Source organism: Tasmannia lanceolata, unplaced genomic scaffold (genome assembly GCF_043159265.1).
Source record: "Tasmannia lanceolata isolate RefF3 unplaced genomic scaffold, GAP_Taslan_0.1 ptg000012l, whole genome shotgun sequence".
NCBI classification, from domain to species: Eukaryota; Viridiplantae; Streptophyta; class Magnoliopsida; order Canellales; family Winteraceae; genus Tasmannia; species Tasmannia lanceolata.
The window spans coordinates 49,862,547-49,884,283 of NW_027518689.1; the positions used below are offsets into that span (position 1 = coordinate 49,862,547).

Here is a 21,737-nt window from a genome sequence, read left to right on the forward strand (position 1 = left end):
ATTTGGATCATCCTATTATACTGTGGGAAGAAAAAAGCAAAAAGGAAAAACCGGGTGACCCGCAGGTCCACCCTGCCCATACCTTTGGGGTCCGGGTTCACCAAATTGTGACCCGTAACCCGGTTGTACGATCCGGACCTGTATGGGTTGGGTGAAACCCAGCCCGGCCCACCCGTTTGGCAGGTCTAGGGCACAACCTATTTACGTTGTGGCCCATCATATGGACGGTTTGGATCATCCTAAGATGTGGTCCGTACATTACTTTTTTGAAGAGTAGGAGAGTATAAGGTTTACACTAGGGCTGAAACTCGGGTCGGGTTTTGGAGAACCCAACCCTACCCGAGAAATATCTTGGGTCGGGTCGGGTCGGGTTTTTTTTCGGAAAACCCACGATTCCCAAACCCGGCCCTACCCATGATAAATCTCGAGTCGGGTCGGGTCGGGTTATTTCACGTTGACGCAATTTTTTAAGAAAAATTCTTGTTTGGCAAGGCAACTCAACTCATAGAAGGAGAAATTACACTCACATTACACTTGAATCAAACAATGATGTAATTACACTCACATTACACTTGAATCAAACAATGTTGTAATTACAATCAAACAATGCTTAATCAAACACTTGAATCAACTCAACTCATAGAAGCATAAATTACACTCACATACAATAACAGTGGGTGTGTGGGTTTTTACTTTTAACTTTTAACTAACAATAGAAAAAAATGTACACACTATAACTTATGTAACTCGGGTCGGGTCGGGCCCCTTCAAACCCGGCTCGACCCGAGATTCATGCGGGCTTTTGAATGCTCAACCCGGCTCGACCCGAAACCCATTAAACCTGAACCCAACCCAGGCTATTTCGGGTCGGGTCGATGCGGGTCGGGTAAAACCCAGCTCGAGTTGCAGCCCTAGTTTACACCATATAAAATCTCAAGAAACCCTACCCTTCTTCGTTTTCTACTTCACAAGCTTCTTCGTTTTATATTTCACAAGCAAAGACGAAACACATCTTCCTTTTCAACCGAGAAAAGCCTATACTCATCGGAAAACCCTGCTTTTCGGTTGCCTCACCATCTCCCACGCGAGCTCTTATTTTCATCGATTTCTCAGGTAAAGCCTCATCGCTCTGATTTTTTTAGGCGTTTCTTGAGTATTATGATGTTCTTCAATTCATGGGCTAGACCTTGATTTTGCTGTCAATTTCATGGGCAATCTGTTGGATTCCATGCCCATATTGGTGTCTATTTCATGGGTAATTTTTAGTGTCTTTTTAAGGCCATTTTGTTGCTGAATATATGGGCAATCTGTTGTTGATTTAATGAGCATTTTCTCTTGAGAATAAGTGTATTTTGTTGTCGATTTCAATTGCCATTTTTGGTTGATTTGCTGGGCCATTTTGTTTCTTGCTATTTTCTTTTCTGTTTCCTAACAACTGAACGCACACTGCTGCTGTTTTCTTATCATTTTCCTTTCTTTTCCTTTTCCATCCATGATTTTGCATTTCTGTATCTATTTTTTTTTTTCCGGTTTTGTACTTTCTAATGTAGTGTTTTTTCCTAATGCTGTATTTGTTATGTTAGTCAATTAAATCTCTGAAACTCACCCTGTCAAATTCTCGGACGATTTGTAGGGTTTTGAATTCGATCCTTTCTTTTGACAAATGGGGCGGAATTTGTTCGAGGGAACCGGTTCCGATGAAGATGAGGACATTTCCAAGATCGAAATCAACAAGGAATTCGCTCGGCGTTTCGAGCATAACAAGAAGAGAGAGGATCTGCAGAGGTTGGAGGACCTCAAGAAGAAGGGCCTCGCCCAAGACTCAGAAGGTAGTTCTTCCGAATCTGATGATTTTGGCAATGATTTCCTTGATTCGGATACGAAGGATTTGCAGTTCTATGATGTGCTCGTTAGGGTTAAGAAAAAAGACCCAATAATCAATCAGGACACAAAGCTCTTCGATTCGGATAATGAAGAAGAGGAAGATGAAGATGAAGATGGAGATAAGACAAAAGCGGCAAAGGACAAACCTATGTATTTAAAAGATGTTGTTGCGAAACAATTGATAGAAGAGGGACCGGAATTTGAAAATGAGTCAAAATCACGGTTAAAGAGCTATGCAGATGAACAAGAGGAGCTTAGGCAAGCTTTCTTGAATGCAGCTGGAGAGGCTTTTAAGGGGGATGAGGGTGATTTGCTTATGGAGAAGAAGAGGGTCAAGGGAGATGAGGAGGAAGAGGAGAATGTTGAAATCCAAAAGCGGTTGGATGAGTATTTTGGCGAGGATGGTAATTTGAGTGAGAGTGAAATGTTTTTGAAGAGTTTTCTTCAGAACAAGATGTGGGTTGATAAGGAGCAAAAGCCTTTTCGTGAAGATCTATACGGAATTGATGAGGACGAGGATGAGTTAGAAAAGCAAGATAAATATGAGACAGAGTATAATTACCGGTACGAGGAAGGCGCTGGGGACCGGGTTTTGGGTCATGCTCGTTTTATCGATGGGTCTATTCGAAAGAAAACAAATGCGCGAAAAGTGCAAAGGAAGAGCAAGGAGGAGAGGATGGCTCAAGCGGAATTTGAGAGGAAGGAGGAATTGAAGCACTTGAAGAATGTGAAGAAGAAGGAGATCATGGAGAAGCTCGAGAAGATACGGGCTATTGCAGGAATAGGGGAGGGTAGGGCTTGTGCATTGAATGAGGATGATTTGGACGAGGATTTTGACCCTGAGGAATATGATAGGAAGATGAAAGAGACATTTGACGAGGATTACTATGGTGCTAAGGATGCAGATCCTGGTTTTCAAAGTGATGGTGATGATGGTGATCTAGAAAAGCCTGATTTTGACAAAGAGGACGAGTTGCTAGGGCTTCCCAAAGATTGGAATGTGCATGCATCCGGCGATGGGTTCTTAGCGGCAAGGGAGAAGATACTAAAGCGTAAGGGTGAGAGCTTAGATGGCGAGCTCTTGAATAACCGCGCCGAAGAAGAACGAGATGAAGGTGGTAAAAGAAAAAGGAAGCGTAAAATTTCTCTTCGGGAAAAGCTTGCACTTGATCAAGAATTGGAGGAGTATTATAAGTTGGACTATGAAGATACAATAGGAGACCTTAAGACACGGTTCAAGTACACATCAGTTCAGCCTAACAGATATGGTTTGAATGCTGTGGAGCTTTTAATGACAGATGACAAGGATTTGAGTCAATATGTTTCTTTGAAAAAGCTTGCTCCTTATAGACAAAATGAATGGAAGGTACCCAACCTAACGAGATACCACCAGAAAATGAAGAGTAAGTTGCTTCTTCAAGGAGGGAAATCAAATGGCCAGAAGGTCTTTAAGAAGCACAGATCAAAGCACGATGGTCAGGCAACATCCTCCATTCCAGTTTTCACGGATAAAGAAAAATCAGAATTAGGGGAATCGAATGACGATGTGTCTAGGCGAAGTAGGAAAAGACGCCGGCAAGCTGAACTTAAACTATCTCAGTCGAGGCTCATGGCATATGGAAAGATCCCTCCTAAGTCTAAAATTCAGAAAAACCACTGATTTCAGCGATGGACTTGGCAGAGTCATGCAAGGAGGTAACTCTCTAGTCGAATCAGATGCTATTTAAACTTTTGATCTCACACTTATTTTGTCAGTAACACAATTCATAAATTTTTAGTCATCTGTATGGTTCATTTTCTTCTATGTGCTATCATTAGTGAGATGTGTAACAAGAATGATTTCCTGAAAAAATATTTACACAGTGAGACATGTAACAAGAATGATTTCCTGAAAGAATATTTACACCTTTGTGTGGTGACAAGTGTTCTTAATGCTACCATTCAAAAAGAAAAAAAATCTTGTTCTTGATGCTTTTGATTAATTTGAAGGCTGCATGATTATTGAATTGCTTGTCTTTTCATGCTTTGCAATGAATCATGAATAGGCTATGTTTGACCAAGAAACATAAGGATTTCCTGAGGAAGTATTTCTTATTAGAAATTGTTGATTTATGCTGAACCTTCGTTGGTCAATGTGTGCCCCACCCCTATCGTCATCTCCAAACGTAAATGCATTTTTCATATATTATCAGGTCATTCATATTGGCTTTCAAAAGTTCTATAAGTTTCCTTTATTTGAGCCTCCCAGTTTTTTTGTTTTTTGTTTATATCATTTATAAATAAAAAGGGACCGGGGTGGTCATACAACAAGAACAATACAAGAGACGGGACAACAAGAATACTGAAGATAAAGAGACAGAAAAGAGTGAGAAAGCAATAGGCACTCAAGGGGGTAACTCATCGTAAATCTCCAGTTCCTCCAAGGAAACCCAAACCCTGGCAAGCCTGTCTGCAACCTCATTGGCCGACCTCTTCACATGTCGGAAAGAGATTTCCATAGCCCCCACCAAATCACGGATCTCATTGAATAGATGATCAAATCCCCAAGGCCAACCAAGCGGCTTACTAAGCCATCTTACTACACTATCGGAGTCGCCCTCTACCACTATGTTATTCCATCGACCTCCCACTAATAACTTTATGCCTTGATGAACAGCTCTTACCTCCGCCTCATCAGCATTGGCAATGCCAATGGGGCCCGCGAAAGCCCAAATCACCAACCCTTCGTGATCCCTTAACACAACTCCCCCCACGAGGGAAACATGCCGGCCCGGGATTTCCAAAACTCGAACCATCAAAGTTAAGTCTAAAAAAGCCTACAAGGGGAGGTTCCCATGCCAGACAGATCTTAGGGTGCCGCTCAGAACTTACACAGATATCTTGCCATCCTTTCCAAAGGTCAAAAACAGAAATAAACTTGAAGGGTGGAAGGACCCTCACACAAGAGATGACAATGGCGACACTTCACAATAAAGAAAAGTGGAATTTTTGAACGTCCATAAAAAATTCTTTCATTCCTTTCCTTCCAAGGAACCCACAAGATAGCCATCAGAGAAACATGTTCGGGAGGGGAAAGATCGAAGATAGAGTAATAAAGAGAAGAAGGGGAATAAGAATAAGAGAAGAAGAACAAGAGGGGAAGAAGAAGGGAAGAAGGAGAAGATCTCTCTTCTCAATTCATTAATTCATCATCAAAATCTGAAAATCTCTAATACATGTGGCCTATATATAGGCAATGAAAGTAAAAATTCCATGATAAATAAAAACCTTAAAAACTAAATTGTGGAAATAATAATCCTAGAAAATAAATGACAAGGAAATAAAATTCCTAGACATGGAAATAAAAATCCTAAAACTTTTAATGGGCAAATCTGCTGCTTATTGGCCCTACTGCATTAGAAGCAATCCACAAAACTTTTCCTTTCTTCTTCCACGGGGTCGCCGTCCACGCCTGCAAGACTTCTTTGTGCTTTAGAGGGGAAGACCCAAGAAATGCCAAATCTTTTTAGCATGAGGCTCCAAACCTCCCTAGCCACCCCACAATGGATGAAGATATGGTCTACCAATTCCCTGGCCTCTATGCATAGAGCACGGTGGCCTATGATCAACATTCCTCTCTTGCGCAAGAAGTCAATAGTCTGAACTAGGTTGATGAGGGCACCCCACCCAAAGAAGCAAACTCTAGGCGGCACCTGGATGGACCAAACTCTAACCACTTTGGAAGATGCAGGAAAAGGCACAAGATGATGATAGAACGATTTGACCGTGAATACCCATGGTGAATTCCAGATCCAAACCCGTTTGTCAACACCATCCATCTTTATGTAAGAACTATCCAAAATTTGCAACAGCCTCTCAATTTGCCTGAAGCTCTCTGTCAAAGAAATTCCTTATGAAACCCGGGGACCAGACCACATTGGGACCTCTTCTCTCAAAACAATCTCTCAGGAAAACCTCCTTGCATGCTGTCACTACAGATAATTCGGAGAACAAACCTTCAGCGGGAGTCTCCTCCTATTACCATTGTAATTCTTGGCATCATTTAAATAATCTTCTGATTCTTGCATTCCTCGACAAACAATGGCACTTTTCTAGGGAAACCGCAATCTTTTTCCACCTAACTCTCATTTTGTTAATTCTTGGCATCATCTAAATAATCTTCTGAATCTTGCATTCCTCAACAAGCAATGGTTCTTGTCTAGGGGAACCACAAACTTTTTCCTCCAAACATTCATTTTGTTAAATCCAAGGCATAATAGGGGTACCATAATCTTTTTCCTCCTAATTTTCATTTTGTTAAATCCAGAGAAATCAATGTATTTAAGAAGTCTCCTCATCTCAATGCCTAGAAATTTATGACTTGTTACAGATCTTCACCTTCAAATTTAAAATTTACTCTCCACTCCATGTATGCTTTCAAACCTCGATAGCATCGATATCAGTTGAAGAAAACAATTTATGTATCTATGTTTTCTCTCCACCTTGAAATTTTTGACTAGTTACAGTTCTTCAGCTTCAAAGTTAAAACTCATTCTTCAGGTATGCTTTCAAACAGCCTGATGTCATCAATCCTGGTTGCTAATTTTATGTCACTATATCTCGCTATAATAGCATCCCCAGTGATAGGTTACAGGTTCAATCCTTCCATCACACCTCTGGATGAATACACTTCCGTCAACTACTTATAACAAAATCAGACTGTATGTTGCTTTAATTCATTACACCTTTTTGGGTTGACGAACAAATTACACATCCTTTAGAGGATAGGGCTGGATCACATCCTTTAGAAAATAGGGGGCTGGATATACATCTTTTCTTTCTGTTCATCCCTCTCTCTCTCTCTCTCTATATATATATATATATATATATATGTTACGCATGTATATCTATATAGATATAGATATACATGAACGAGCATTCTCATTGTTGAGTTCTTGCAAGAGGTTGGAATGAAAGCTGAGGTGGACTCAACTGCTGAGGAGACAGCCCAAATTTAACTTCAATGCATAGTGTAAAAGCTCGAAAACTGAACTCAAATCCGAAGTGGGTTGAGTCGATGACGGGATGCAATCACAAGTACAAGCACATATCTGGACTATAAGGAATAAATAAGGAAATCCAAGAGAAAGTAGAGCAGAAATAGGGTGGAAAACTCCAAGATAGTGTTGTCGCTGTATGTATAACTTCTTAGGGGAGAAAACCTTTCTTCTTCATTTCCGAAATCTCTAGTCATGACCGAGTAACAACAACAACCCCCTCCCTCTCCTCCCCTCACACACTGATATAATTGTTGACACAAATTCTGCGAAATTGAAATAAAAAAATTCAGAGACAAATTAGAACGAAATTGTAATTATTAAAAGTCGTACAACTTTCTTGAATCCTTTGATTTTAATGATCGGTGTAGTGAAGATGAGGGGTTTCGTAGCGTGTTTCTCGTTCCTCGATTCTGTAATTTAACGCAGACAATTTTTTTTTTATGCCCACAAAGATGCAATGGTAGATCGTGTACATAGCAGGTTTTACTATCACAACCTTGTTTTCCATGGCAGCGCCCTGAAAGGAAATTTTAATTTTTGATTTACTTTATAAAGGAATTTCGGATGTGTCTTACTCAAAGTCAAATATTTAAGGAGTCTAGCCTTGATTGACTTTAGGCCATGGTAGGAGTTGGAAAAAGGTGAGTCCGATTTAAGCAATTAGGGCCCCTTGTCTTCCACTTATGACTTTTTAGTCGACGGGGGATTTTCGCAAATTTGGGGAGAGAATACCTAAAGATACGCTCTTGCTATCGAAGAACAAGCCCTGCCCATCACCAAAAAATAAAAACAAATGGTTATTATTTTATTTTATTGTACTTTGTTATTTATATTTTTTATTCAATTACCAAAATAGGAGGAGATCGTGGAATCCCTACGAGGGAAAGCTGTGGATTCTCCTTATGCCCCCCCCCCCCCCCCCCCCCCCTACAAAAAAGAAGAAGAAAAAACTGCATTCTACTCGATTTTTTTATTTAAATTTTTATTGCTTATCTGCCAAATTGGGTGTAAGGCTGTTCATTATTCGGTTATAACCGAATTCGGTCGGTTATTTCGGTTCAGTTATGCAGTGTATCGGTTCAGTTTCGGTTCTACAATTTACATATTTCGGTTTTTCAGTTTCGGTTTCAGTTTTCGTTAAAAAAATTCGGTTTAACAAAGCAACTGAAGTAGAGATGTGGGTGCTAATTATCCTATACAAGGGGTGTAAATTATTTTTATAATTTTATGTGTGGGGCCTGTCTGTATAGACTATAGTATGAAGTGACTAAATGACAACAAAACGTCAAAACCCACAGTTGCAAGTATCAACTTCGCATGAGACTAACGAGAGAGAGGAGAGGATCACAGAGAGTTTTTTGTATGGGTGTTCATTATTCGGTTTTAGCAGAAATAACCGAATAACTGAATTCGTTTTTCGGTTTTGAGAGAATTCGGTTTTGGTTCGTTAGAATAGGTAATCGAAATGTGTTCGGGTAGTTTGTTTCGGTTAATTCGATTCGGTTATAACCGAATGAACACCCCTAATCGGGTGGCATGAGAGCGAGGGAGAGTGAGTATAGAGAGGGCCGTGAGTGGGAGGATGAGAGAGAACCATGAGAGATGGAGCCGCAGCTGGAGAGAGAGAGAGAGAGAGAGAGAGAGAGAGAGAGAGAGAGAGAGAGAGAGAGAGAGAGAGAGAGAGAGAGTCGTGGACTCTCCGTGGGCAGTCACGGGGGAGGCGTGAACTCCGGAAAGCAGAGTCCACGGCTTGCCCTCTCGTGTGGGCAGTCCATGGTCGACCCCTTGGGCAATCCACACTGTTCCCCGTGGGCAGTTCACAACGCCCCGTACAATGTCCACAACTTGCCCTCCCACGTGGGTAGGGGCCTACCTTTTGGGCAGTCCATGCTCAGTCCACGCTCTCCTCCGTGGAGTGTCCAGTACCCCCCTGCATGGGTAGTCCACGACGCTCCGTGGCATCCATGAGTTTCTCTCCCTGTGGGTAGTCCACAGCCAACCCCGTGGGGAGTCTATTCTCTCTTACGTGGGGAGTTGATGCTCTCCCCCGTGGAGACTCCATGACTTGCCCTCTTGCATGGCAGTCCACAGTACCCTGTGGGCAGTCCATGACGCCCCGTGGAGAATCCATGGCTTTCCCTCCTGTGTGGGTAGTCCAGGGCCGACCCTGTGAGCACTCCACGACTCTCTCTCTCCCCTTCCCTCTCCTTCTCTCCCTCCCTCTCTCTTCCCACTCCCTCTCTCACACGACTCTCTCTTTTCCCTCTCACACGACTCTCTTTCTCTTCTGCTCTCTCATGACTCTCTCTCTCCCACTCTCCCCATCTCTTACTGTTCTCTCACCCTCTCACTCTCTCATCCATCTCTCACGACCCTCTCTCTAATCTCAGAACCTTTGACGAAAGGTCTCTCGAGAGGATTGATTAGTGTTTAAAACACCATTAGGGATGATGCTTAAGCCAATATCAATAATCACCGAGGATTGATTGGTGCTTAATAACCAAGCTCAAATTTGTGTCAAACACCCTGCAAAATAAACCTCCTGGATCCACAAGGTTAAGAAATCCTGTGAGGTCGCTCTGATACCACTTTTGATGCAGTATGAATTTGCATGGTAAATTTGTTGGAAGCTTTGATATCGAGGGGATGGATGTGCATGTGCTGAATTTGGGAAGGACAATTAAAGGAGCAACCACATATAATTTCTATAACAGCAGAACACTGTCAAATCTATGTGTAAACATGTTAGCTGATTCCCTTTTCTGGCTGATCCAAAACTTCACAAAAACCAGTACACTCCAAATTGGAATGGCTAGTATATGTCCTTCAAAGTTCAGATTTTTTCAATTAATATTGAGATGGTTTGGAACTGCTTAACATCAAAGCTTTCGTTTAAGCTCTGAATGTAATACCAACTAGATCAGATATCCTTGAGCGTAAAATGTTAGGACTGGTGCTAAAGACCAAGCTTTAGATTCTCTGATATAGTGAAACTATCAAGGCTAGTAGCATGAAAATAGAAGACAAAAAACATTATTCAAGCCCATACTCAAAATCTGGGTTTAGAACATTCCTTTTACCAGCTCACGATCATGAAATTTAAAACAACTCACGGATAAACCGGAACTTTTTTATGGAGTTCAATTCGACCTGAACAAGTATCAACTGCTTAAATGCCCGACAGAGCAATATTCCCAAAAAAAAAACCGGTTCTATAGTGAACTGTTTTGGAGCGACTCTTATCTCTTTTTCCCTTCTCAAAAGTTCATTAAAACAGTGCCTCTTAGTTGGCTAGGAGAGGATTCTCTTCAAGTGATTTCCAAAGTGAAAACCATGAGTCATAAGGTCCTAAAGCATCATGTTTTCCCATTTTGATTAGTGCATGGGATGTCCTCAATTAGAATCTCAGTAAACAACAAGCAAGCTAATGTCAGAACAACACGATTAACCGAACCCTGTTAAGCTTGAACAAACGAACTTGGTCGAGCCTCATATTTGCAAACTAAAAGCTTCTTTCAAAGCCAGTGTATATTTAAATCGTCTTCATGAGTTACTTTTTGGTAGGCCTAACCGGTTCCAGTTCCAGCAACGGGAAGACTTTAAATTCACGCTTTCTGAAAGATAGGGGCTTTAAATTGGATGCAATCTCAGTAATGTTGAAAGGCTTGAATTGCAATATTCAGCAGATTCATATTACACCAACTAACAGGTTCCGAGGAGTTGAGTTTCTTAAAAAAAAGAGTTCTGAGTATGGTGATGGAACTCTGCAGAAGTTCCAATGAGAAAATCAGCTGCCACAGAGGAAACGTAAGGACTCACGTATAACTAGAATATTATGTTGAGAAAATACAAATTCTGAGCAGAATTCGGTTTTATTCCTTGTCCATTTTGCCATTCCTCATTAATGCAATTTCTCAAACACTTGCAGATTTAAAGTCGATTCTTGCTAGATCCAATAGAACATCAACCTGGAGTAAGCTGATGGACATTTCAGAGCGCTGGATCGACTTACCAATCGTTCAAAAAGAATCATTTACATGCAGCTAACATGAGAGAAGCTTTTACCAGCACAGATCAAATCTTCTTTGGTGAAGGGAAATCTAACTAGTGGCTTGCTAGGAAGCACGGGTACTCTCCCGGGGCTCCCGCACCCGCACCCGACACGTATGGGGTGCGGGTACGCCCCGGGTACGTCCGGGTATGCCCCGGGTACGTCCGGGGTACGTACCCCCTTTTTTTTTAAAAAAAAAAACTAGTGTTGCGTGTCGGGTGCGCACCACGCGTACCCGACACGTCCTGCTTCTTCCTGCTGCTTCTCTTTCCTCTCCCGTACTTCTCTCTACTTTCCTGTACTCGGTATTTCCATTTAAGTAAATGTCTTTACTATTTTATTGTCCATTTACTTAAGATTTACATGTTAATAACGGAATACCCCCCTTTTGGATTTATTAAAAATAGTTTCAACACCCAAATCTAAAAGGAAAAAAGTCAACTCTCCAGTTCTAGTACAAAATTCAAAGAAAAAGGGTCGGGTCAAAATTTTAACTTTCTTAACTTCCAAACGGTGAGGTATTTTTCAAATTTTAAAAATTCATAAAATCTATTTTGTCCAAACATTATTAAATCCCAAAAGTCCGGTAAAAAAAATCTCATAATTTGGTCTCTAAAAATTATTCATCTTGTCAGGCACTGGTCAACACATTGGTGACAGACTTTTTTTTCTAATGAATGATGTATTGATGCCTCATGTTATGAAATATGGAACTTAATCACTTAAGAAATGAAGAGTAATATTAGAATTTTTCATTTTGGTGATGTTATTGTTATTTGATTGCTCTACAATTTTTTTTTTTTAATTTTTATAAATATATAATAAAATATTAAAATATATTATTATATTCGGCGTACCCGAACGTACCCGCACCCGGTTTTTTTGGCAAATCACGTACCCACGTACCCGTGTCGTGTCGTACCCGTACCCGTGCTTCATAGGTGGCTTGAGATTTCAGCATGCTCCATTCGAGATTTCCAGCAAACTTCGCATGATCAGGTCTTCGATTGAACAATGCAGGAATGATGTTTCCTGTCAGGATGCTCCATGTAATTGCAAGTTGCAGAGAGAGAAATTCGATCAGTGATCGAATTGATCTGCTTGAGGACATATCTTTGCTTATTCTCCTGATCTTCTTCATTGGCTGAACTTGCTTGATGATCCTTGGTTGGATTTGATGAAATCCACCAACTGCTTGCAATCTTCCACAATTGGCTTGATGTAGGACTAGGAAGAGAAATAAAAGAAAGGGGAGAAAAGGAATAGACAAAGAGAAGAGAGGGAAGAATAGAAGAAAATGAGAAGTGAAAATTTAGAAGTAGAAGAGAAGATATAGGGGAGAAGTAGAAGAGGAAGAATAGAGGAGAAAGAGCAAAAAAAGAAAAGAGAAGACGAAGAGAAGAGAGGGGAGAAGCCAATCCATTCAATTAATCATCCAAAACTTAAAATCCCTAATACATGTGGCTTATATATAGGCAATGGAAATAAAATTTCATGGAAAATAAAATCCTAGAAACTAGATAACATGGAAAACTAAAAACATGTAAATAAATACTAATGGGCAAATATGCCTCTTATTGGGCCTATCAGTTGGAAAGGGTTTGGACTTATCAGTTGAATGCTTGGGGCTGAAAACAAAGAGAGAACAGATGGGGGTTTTTCTGCAGATTTTGGGTTGGTTTCGTTTATGACAAGAACTAGGTTTCAAGGTAGGTTTGTGGGTTGCAAAATACCCATGTTTGAGATGATTCTCGGGTGCAGATTTGGAGGTTATGGGATTCTTTGGGGTTAGGGTTTACGAAGGGGCAAGAGAGTGAAGATAAAAGAGGACTTATGAGCTGGATTGCTTGCACAGATATCTTTGGATGGATCTTCAGATTTTCTGTAGCTTATTCTTGCGAGAAACTCGTATGTCTTGGATCCTTCGGATTTTCTGCAACTTAATCTTGTGAGAGTTTTTGGGTTGCTACCTGCGATTTCAAGAGGCTGATCCGAGGCCTACTTTGCTTTGTCTTGCCGGAAATCGATAGCATGCTTGGATCCTTCGCTTTGACTTTTCGCAGTGAAAACGTAGACTTTTGTCGTAAAACGCTTGGATCTTTTGCTCTGATACCAAATTTGATGTAGAAGTAGGAACAGAAATAGAAGAAAGGGGAGAAAAGGAGTAGACGAAGAGAGGGAAGAATAGAAGAAGAGGAGAAGAAGTGAAGATTTAGAAGTAGAAGAGAAGAGTAGGTGTTATCGATCTTATTAACCTCAAGTGCACGGATCGTGTGCAGAAACGGGTCGAACTCAGGGAAGAGCTATTAAACCTTTTAACTTAGGCAAAGTGAACAAGTATCCAAATATTACTACTAATTATCTACTGATTATCTAATCTAGATGATTGATTTAAAGCCAATTTACTAGTCTAACAATTTCTCAATTAACAGAAACAACTTCACTAATCTAAGGGAAACCTATTCAAGCAATGTAACTACTAAATTTTTTTAAATAAAATAAATCAAAGGACTGATTTGATTGAGAATTTTAACCACTAATTTAGTCACTATTCTAATACAATAATTATTTAATTTAATGAAAAACTTAAAGAACTATCTAGGTGCAAAGTTGTCAAACTACTAGAATGTTGCCTAAAATTCAAATAAAAAGGCTACTCAAGAAAAAGACTTAGAATTCAAATCTTAGGGTTAGAATCCACCATAGGTTAGATAAAAATTATTAGTTTGTATATACGGATTCGGTTCGATCACAATCTTGAATTAGATTGAATTGTATAGATGATCAATCCAGTCAATGAGAGATGAGATCAACGGATGTCATGTTTCATGAGTGTTCAATCAAATACACAAACAATTTTTAATATCTATACAAAGCTTGCTAAATCCTCATCAATGATCACATGTACAAGAGATAATCAATGGCATATATGATCTATAATTCGAATTTACAACCCCTTGTATATTAAAATTATATTAACAAAATTGAATCTAGACCATTAGATCACACAAACTAATAAATTCAATCCACCCTTAAGGCTTCATCTAAACCCTAAGATGGAATTTAGTTACTCATGATTAATTGAAAACCAAACAAATATGACAATAACATAATCAATTAACTAAAGCAAGAGTAAACAAGTTAAAAGAATAAGAATATTTCCCCTTTTTTTCCAAAATTGAATTGTCCAAGTACAAGTTAGAATAAGTAGAGCTTTCATTCTTCTTCTTTCTTTGCTCGACGCTCCTCTCCGCCTCTTTCAATTGATTGACACAACTCTCTTCTTCTTCTTCTTCTTTTTTTTAACTTCTCAACTCCAAGAGTAAAAAGGGAGAGAGAGAAATCAAAGGAAATCCCAGCATCCCCAATTCGATCCTCTCTTCCCCTTTTTATATTTTTTTTCAAAATTCAATCACTTTTTTTTTCTTTCTTGTATTGTCAGCCATGGATCACTTTTCGCTATAAGATGAATGGCTAAGATCGAGTGATAGGGAAGAGAGAGAACACAAAAGAGAGAAACCGATTCTCTCTTTACTTATCGCACAACTCCTATATTTTCGCATCTTGCTATCTCTTCAAGAGTCCCAATCATAATTGAAAATTATCATCTCTCCTTCTTGAATGATCCTAACCACTAGATTAGTGATGTAAGGTTGAGATGGAGTGAGAGATTACACCAAATAGGGAGGGAAGATCTCACAAAATAATGCCACACATTTTTATTCCTAATAAATAGGAAAACAAAACGCTAATAATCAAGGGGAAGGACGTTTTTGGATATGTGGGATTTGGTTTGGGTGGAAAAATACCAAATGCCGTCTCCTTTGCTTCTCGGTTACAAAATATAGTAAAAGTTGGGTGTACAAATACCAATTTGTATCCTCTTTTTCTCTCAACTCCAATTGTTAAAAACGCCCATATATGGGGGAAAATTCGGCCAAGATTGAGAGGTGCAAATATCAAATTCGATCCCCTTTACTTCTCAGTTCCAAATGGCTGTTGTTTCCATAGATGATCTTGACCGTCCAATGTGTGGGCTGTAACATAAATTTGTTGTTCCCATTATTTTCGCTCAACATCACCCTCGTCTCAATCGGTTTTCACCTTCCTAAATCATAACAATTAGTGGGCCATCCCTATCACAGAAGATGTAGCTAAATTTTGGATTCCATTCTCAATTGTATCTAGCTGTGATATTCCAAAGTAAGTAGGCTGTGCTCAACTCGTTCCAAGAAATGATCCTGACCCTTCATTTGATAAGCCACAGTAAATAAGTTGTATTCCCAAATCAACTTCATAGGTAATCTGAACCGTTCAAACTATGGGTTGTAATGTAGCAATTTGGCTGCTCCAAATCATCTTAATTGAATGATCTGAACTGTCCAAATTTATTGGGCTGAAACGTATCAGGTTGAGATGGAGATAGAGGTACCACTAGCAATATTCGATCCGGCGCTTGAACTTCTAATCGTGATATGATCTTGGCCATCCAAAGGTGTGATCATCCAAATCAGCCCTTGATCTCCCTCTTAACCCGTAGATTTGCGAAAATTTCACTAGAGATAAGAGTGTGTTGATATCGATTTCGATCCAAAGCTTGCAATCTTCACATCCGGCCAATTGGATCGCCCGTTTGATTTTCGGATTAGATCGTATCCTCACTTGATCTCGGCCATTGATTGAACTTCTCACTTAACCAATTTATCCTAGAACTTTCTAAGCTTTGATTTTCCTCTTTAGCTCTCTTTTCTGTGTAAATCCCATAAACAACCTGAAACACCAAAAACAAGGAAAATACCCAAGTAGTACCGCTCTAAATATAAAAATATGCATGCCTAACTACCTAAGATTCACACATAAATGTGCTCATCAGATTCTCCCACACTTAAGCTTTGCTTGTCGTCAAGCAAACAAAAAGGAAATAAGCTAAAATTAAAAACAAGTAAAAGAAATCCTAACTCACTTTCGTAGGAATCACGATTGCACTTAGCACGTGCAACAAGCCTTTAAATCCCTAGGTTACCCTAATGGACGAGTTGTGTCTCGTGAGTGTTTATAGTGAATATACACACAAAATTCTTTTAACTTAAATGCAAAGTCTAACTACGGAATAAAATAGAATATAACAATTCCAATGCCTTGACATTTTACTAGAGAATGAAATCCCTAGGATACCCCCATACTTAGCTTTTATCATCCCATTCTAAGTGGTGAAACTATCATATATCTTAGTCAAGTAACCATTTCAATATTTTTCACACTATTGTCCCTATAAGATAGATCCAAGTATGCCGTCTAATCTACAAAAGACCTTATTGCGGAAATTTGCTAAAAATATGGATAGTCACATGATTCCATCCTTTCTTTCCACATTCCAAATTTTTTTTAAAATTTTTTTTTTTTACGGAAGGAAACTGGACTATATTTTAATTTGGGAATTTAAAATCAAAGAGAGCACTTTTTACCTATAAGTTGATCCAATGTGTAATCTTGTTTACTTAAGTCTTGGTTAGGAGACGAGATTAGACTTTAGACTTTTACATGGTTAAGAAAAACGTGGAATGAAATGGTGGAAAAAAAGAAAAGTTTTTTTTATCCAGTCTTGACTTTTAGCCTTTTTGGCTCGAGCCAAAAACTTATTATTGATCTTATTAACCGCAAGTGCACGGATTGTGTGCAGAAACGGGTCGAACTCGGGGAAGAGTTATTAAACCTCTTAACTTAGGCAAAGTGAACAAGTATCCAAATATTACTACTAATTATCTACTGATTATCTAATCTAGATGATTGATTTAAAGCCAATTTACTAGTCTAACAATTTCTCAATTAACAGAAACAACTTCACTAAATCTAAGGGAAACCTATTCATGCACTTTAACTACTAAATTTTTTTTAATAAAATAAATTAAATGACTGATTTGATTGAGAATTTTAACCACTAATTTAGTCACTAATCTAACACAATAATTATTTAATTTAATGAAAAACTTAAAGAACTATCTAGGTGCAAGTTGTCAAACTACTAGAATGTTGCCTAAAATTCAAATCAAAAGGCTACTCAAGAAAAAGACTTAGAATTCAAATTAATAAAAGTCTTAGGGTTAGAATCCATCATAGGTTAGATAAAAATTATTAGTTTGTATATACGGATTCGGTTCGATCACAGTCTTGAATCAGATTGAATTGTATGGATGATCAATCTGATCAATGAGAGATGAGATCAACGGATGTCATTTCTCATGAGTGTTCAATCAAATACACAAAAAAATTTTAATATCTATACAATACTTGCTAAATCCTCATCAATGATCATACAAGAGATAATCAATGGCATATATGATCTATAATTCGAATTTACAACCCCTTGTATATTAAAATTATATTAACAAAATTGAATCTAGACCGTTAGATCACACAAACTAATAAATTCCATCCACCCTTAAGGCTTCATCTAAACCCTAAGATGAAATTTAGTTACTCTTGATTAATTGAAAACCAAACAAATATGACAATAACATAATCAATTAACTAAAACAAGAGTAAACAAGTTAAAAGAATAAGAATATTTCCCCTTTTTTTTCCAAAATTGAATTGTCCAAGTACAAGCTAGAATAAGTAGAGCTTTCATTCTTCTTCTTTCTTTGTTCGACGCTCCTCTCCGCCTCTTTCAATTGATTGACACAACTCTCTTCTTCTTTTCTTTTCTTTTTTTAACTTCTCAACTCCAAGAGTAAAAAGGGAGAGAGAGAAATCAGAGGAAATCCCAGCATCCCCAATTCGATCCTCTCTTCCCCTTTTTATATTTTTTTTTCAAAATTCGATCACTTTTTTTTTCTTTTTTGAATTTTCAGCCATGGATCACTTTTCCCTATAAGATGAATGGCTAAGATCGAGTGATGGGAAGAGAGAGAACACAAAAGAGAGAAACCGATTCCCTCTTTACTTATCCCACAACTCCTATATTTTCTCATCTTGCTATCTCTTCAAGAGTCCCCATCATAATTGAAAATTATCGTCTCTCCTTCTTGAATGATCCTAACCACTACTAGATTAGTGATGTACGGTTGAGATGGAGTGAGAGATTACACCAAATAGGGAGGGAAGATCTCACAAAATAATGCCACACGTTTTTATTCCTAATAAATAGGGGGAAAAAACGCCAATAATCAAGGGGGAAGACGTTTTTGGATATGTGGGATTTGGTTTGGGTGGAAAAATACCAAATTCTGTCCCCTTTGCTTCTCGGTTACAAAATATAATAAAAGTTGGGTGTACAAATACCAATTTGCGTCCCCTTTTTCTCTCAACCCAATTTTTAAAAACGCCCATATATATGGGGGGGAAATTCGGCCAAGATAGTAAGGGATTCGGCCAAGATTGAGGGGTGCAAATATCAAATTCGATCCCCTTTACTTCTGAGTTCCAAACGGCTGTTGTTTCCATAGATGATCTTGACCGTCCAATGTGTGGGCTGTAACATAAATGGGCTGTTCCCATTATTTTCGCACAACATCACCCTCCTCTCAATCGGCTTTCACCTTCCTAAATCATAGCAATTATTGGGCCATTCCTATCACAAAAGATATAGCTAAATTTTGGATTCCATTCTCAGTTTCTATCTGGCTGTGATATTCCAAAGTAAGTAGGCTGTGCTCAACTCGTTCCAAGAAATGATCCTGGCCCTCCATTTGATAAGCCACAGTAAATAAGTTGTATTCCCAAATCAACTTCATAGGTAATCTGAAACGTTCAAACTATGGGTTGTAATGTAGCAATTTGGCTGCTCCAAATCATCTTAATTGAATGATCTAAACTGTCCAAATTTATTGGGCTGAAACGTATCAAGTTGAGATGGAGATAGAGGTACGGGTACCACTAGCAATATTCGATCCGGCGCTTGAACTTCCAATCGTGATATGATTTTGGCCATCCAAAGGTGTGATCATCCAAATCAGCCCTTGATCTCCCTCTTAATCCGTAGATTTGCAAAAATTTAACAGGTGATAAGAGTGTGTTGATATCGATTTCGATCCAAAGCTTGCATTCTTCACATCCTGCCAATTGGATCGCCCGTTTGATTTTCGGATGAGATCGTATCTTCACTTGATCTCGGCCATTGATTGAACTTCTCACTTAACCAATTTATCCAAGAACTTTCCAAGCTTTGATTTTCCTTGAAATTGCTTCCCTTTAGCTCTCTTTTCTGTGAAAATCCCAGAAACAACCTGAAACTCCAAAAACAAGGAAAATACCTAAGTTGTACCGCTCTAAATATAAAAATATTCATGCCTAACTACTTAAGATTCACACATAAATGTGCTCATCAGTAGGGAAGAAGTAGAAGAGGAAGAATAGAGGAGAAAGAGGAAGAAGAAGAAAACCTCTAGAGGGGAGAAGCCAATCAATTCAATTAATCATCCAAAACTTAAAATCCCTAATACATGTAGCCTATATATAGGCAATGGAAATAAAATTCCATGGAAAATAAAATCTTATAAACTAAATAACACGGAAAACTAAAAACATGTAAAAAAATACTAAAGGGCAAATATTCCTCTTATTGGACCTACTATTTGCATCACGGCTCCATTTCCCTTCAATTCTTGCATTCAGCTTTCTTCTTTGAAGATTTCCTCATTGAAATGGTTCAGGTAATGTGTCTTGTGTTGGGACACAAGATCATTAGCTTCATAGTCATCCTTGCATGAACACAGGGTGTAGTTGATGAAGAAGAAAGAGCTTGCAAATCAAGCTTCAAATTTCTCCTCCACTCATGTGAATTTCAGCAATAAATAAATTTCTCTCCAAATACAAATTTTCTTCATATGCGTTTTCTGATTTTTTTTTTTTTAAAGTATGTGGTGCTTTATCAAACAATTGTTTTACTGGGGCGGCAAAACTTATGAGCATATTATTGACTCTTGGTTTGTCTCACCATTAAAAAAAAGACTCTTGGTTTGTCTCTTACATGAGTAGTCACAAATTTGATCATATTCCTTATTTCGATTTTTTTTCTTTTTAATGGTTATGTCTGCAAAAATCAGATATGTTCAACAATATCAAATTGAATTCAGCTTTTTAAATATCTTAGTCTGGAAAATTTTCGTAAGCTCTCTTTTTTTCCAACTGATATTACAAAATCAATAAAAATAAGAACATTGTCACTAATGTTGGTTTAAATTTACAGGCAAAGTGGATGAAGTTTCTTGTTTACTCCTTGGGTTGCCATGGCATCATAATATTCATACCATTGCAGTCGAAGAAAGAACTAAATCTTATATGCCTCCCTTGTCTTATTGATGGAACAGGAGATCCACTGGTGTCCAAGATCCCACCATTAAGGTATGGAGTTGAACTCTTTGTATGATTCTAAATGAATTATATCATCATGAGAAATAGCAAAAATATGTGAACTTTTCTTTTTGAAAGAGAGCTGGCGGTGCCCAAGTGTTACAAATTTTTGGTTAGTGGAACAAGCCACTTTTCCTTTCTTGTAAGTTAAGTACTGTAATTCTAGTTAAACTACAAGAAAATCCATTTTTAGAAGGGAAGACGCTTTTTTGTTTTCAAATTTTCTACTTCCTGCTATCTATTATGAAAATTGATTAGTGATCTGCTGCTATTGGCATCCCATGTGACAAAGGGCGCTACATCTTTTTATCTTCTTTTCTATGCCATGTAGGGACCCCAGTTATACGGTATTAAGGAAAAACATTAATCTTTTTCTCCTATATTGTGGTCTTATTCATAGTAGTTTTGTTATCTTACAATGCATTTTGTGTAAAATCACAAATCCAAAAAGGATGTCCTGTTATGTCATTAAAATACCTTTATTTCACATGTTCATTAGCGGGATCTTGTGATGGGTGGAGTGACCATATAGGCCCTAAGTGAAAGCACCCTGATCAAATTCTGCATCGAAGATTCACTGATGGCTTCAACAATAAGGCCTTTTCATGATGCACCAAGGGGAATGTTTAGGCTTTTTTCTTTGTGGATGAGTAATCGTATGTTGAACAAGCTATGAGGTAATACATTCCTCATTTTATATATTCTAATTTATATAATTTAAATTGTGCATCTACCACCATAGATACATCATTTTATTTATCTTTTATGATTGATTGGACTAATATCATATGACCATAGGCTGCTTTGGACATGTTACCAGGTTAGGTTTTACATGGGAAGCGGATATAGATACACATGCATATAGTTATTCAAATTTTAAAGCTGTTTTGTGTTTTATATTGACCAAATAACCCTATTGAGAAACAAGAGAATGGGAAAGAAGTAGAAAACCAACTTCATTGTTATTGTGTATCATGTTCCCTAATTTATTGTCATGCAAGCTCCTATTCGTTCCCTCTCCAATCAATTTCTCAGCAGCAGCTTTTCCAACACAATTTCAATGGATCGTCATCTAGTTACTTTTCATTCAATAGCCCCTATTTGTGAATTTTTTCTTTTCTTTTTCTATTTCTTTAGGGGCCGTTTGGAAACACGGATTTTAGAATCTTGGACTTCCTCAAAGTCCTGTATGAGAGACGAGAAGGAGACCGTCCGTTTCGCTTCTCTTTAGAATCTTGGATTTTAAGTAAGAAATCCAGGTTTTAGAAATCTCTCCCCCATCCTGAGATTCTAAAGCCTGGAAAAATGGCATGATTTCCTACTCTCTTGCTGACGGAAAGAAGGGTGAGAAATCAGAAAAAGGCGGCCGGTCTCCTCCTCTCGCCTCCCATCAACAATTTTGAGGAAATCCA

The 21,737-nt window shown here is 38.4% G+C and overlaps 2 protein-coding genes across 4 annotated transcripts; one reads left to right on the forward strand and one right to left on the reverse strand.

Annotated features, from left to right (window-relative positions):
- Positions 1-969: 969 nt before the first annotated feature.
- On the forward strand, positions 970-21,295 carry LOC143888415 (KRR1 family protein). 3 transcript variants are annotated; one of them, XR_013254588.1, is made up of 5 exons: positions 970-1,113; positions 1,634-3,579; positions 20,162-20,316; positions 20,825-21,002; positions 21,146-21,295. XR_013254588.1 is itself a non-coding variant. In XM_077392821.1 (3 exons), the coding sequence occupies exon 2, from the start codon at positions 1,664-1,666 to the stop codon at positions 3,542-3,544; it is 1,881 nt and encodes a 626-aa protein (XP_077248936.1). In that variant the 5' UTR covers positions 970-1,113; positions 1,634-1,663; the 3' UTR covers positions 3,545-3,579; positions 20,162-20,562. The 3 variants fall into 3 exon arrangements, 1 of the variants encoding a protein (XP_077248936.1); XR_013254587.1 differs by lacking the exon at positions 21,146-21,295 and having other exon boundaries at positions 20,825-21,047; XM_077392821.1 differs by lacking the exons at positions 20,825-21,002; positions 21,146-21,295 and having other exon boundaries at positions 20,162-20,562.
- Positions 4,269-4,679, reverse strand: LOC143888916 (uncharacterized). Its single transcript, XM_077393297.1, has one exon. It carries the CDS (start codon positions 4,677-4,679, stop codon positions 4,269-4,271), a length of 411 nt encoding a protein of 136 aa, XP_077249412.1.
- Positions 21,296-21,737: the final 442 nt, after the last annotated feature.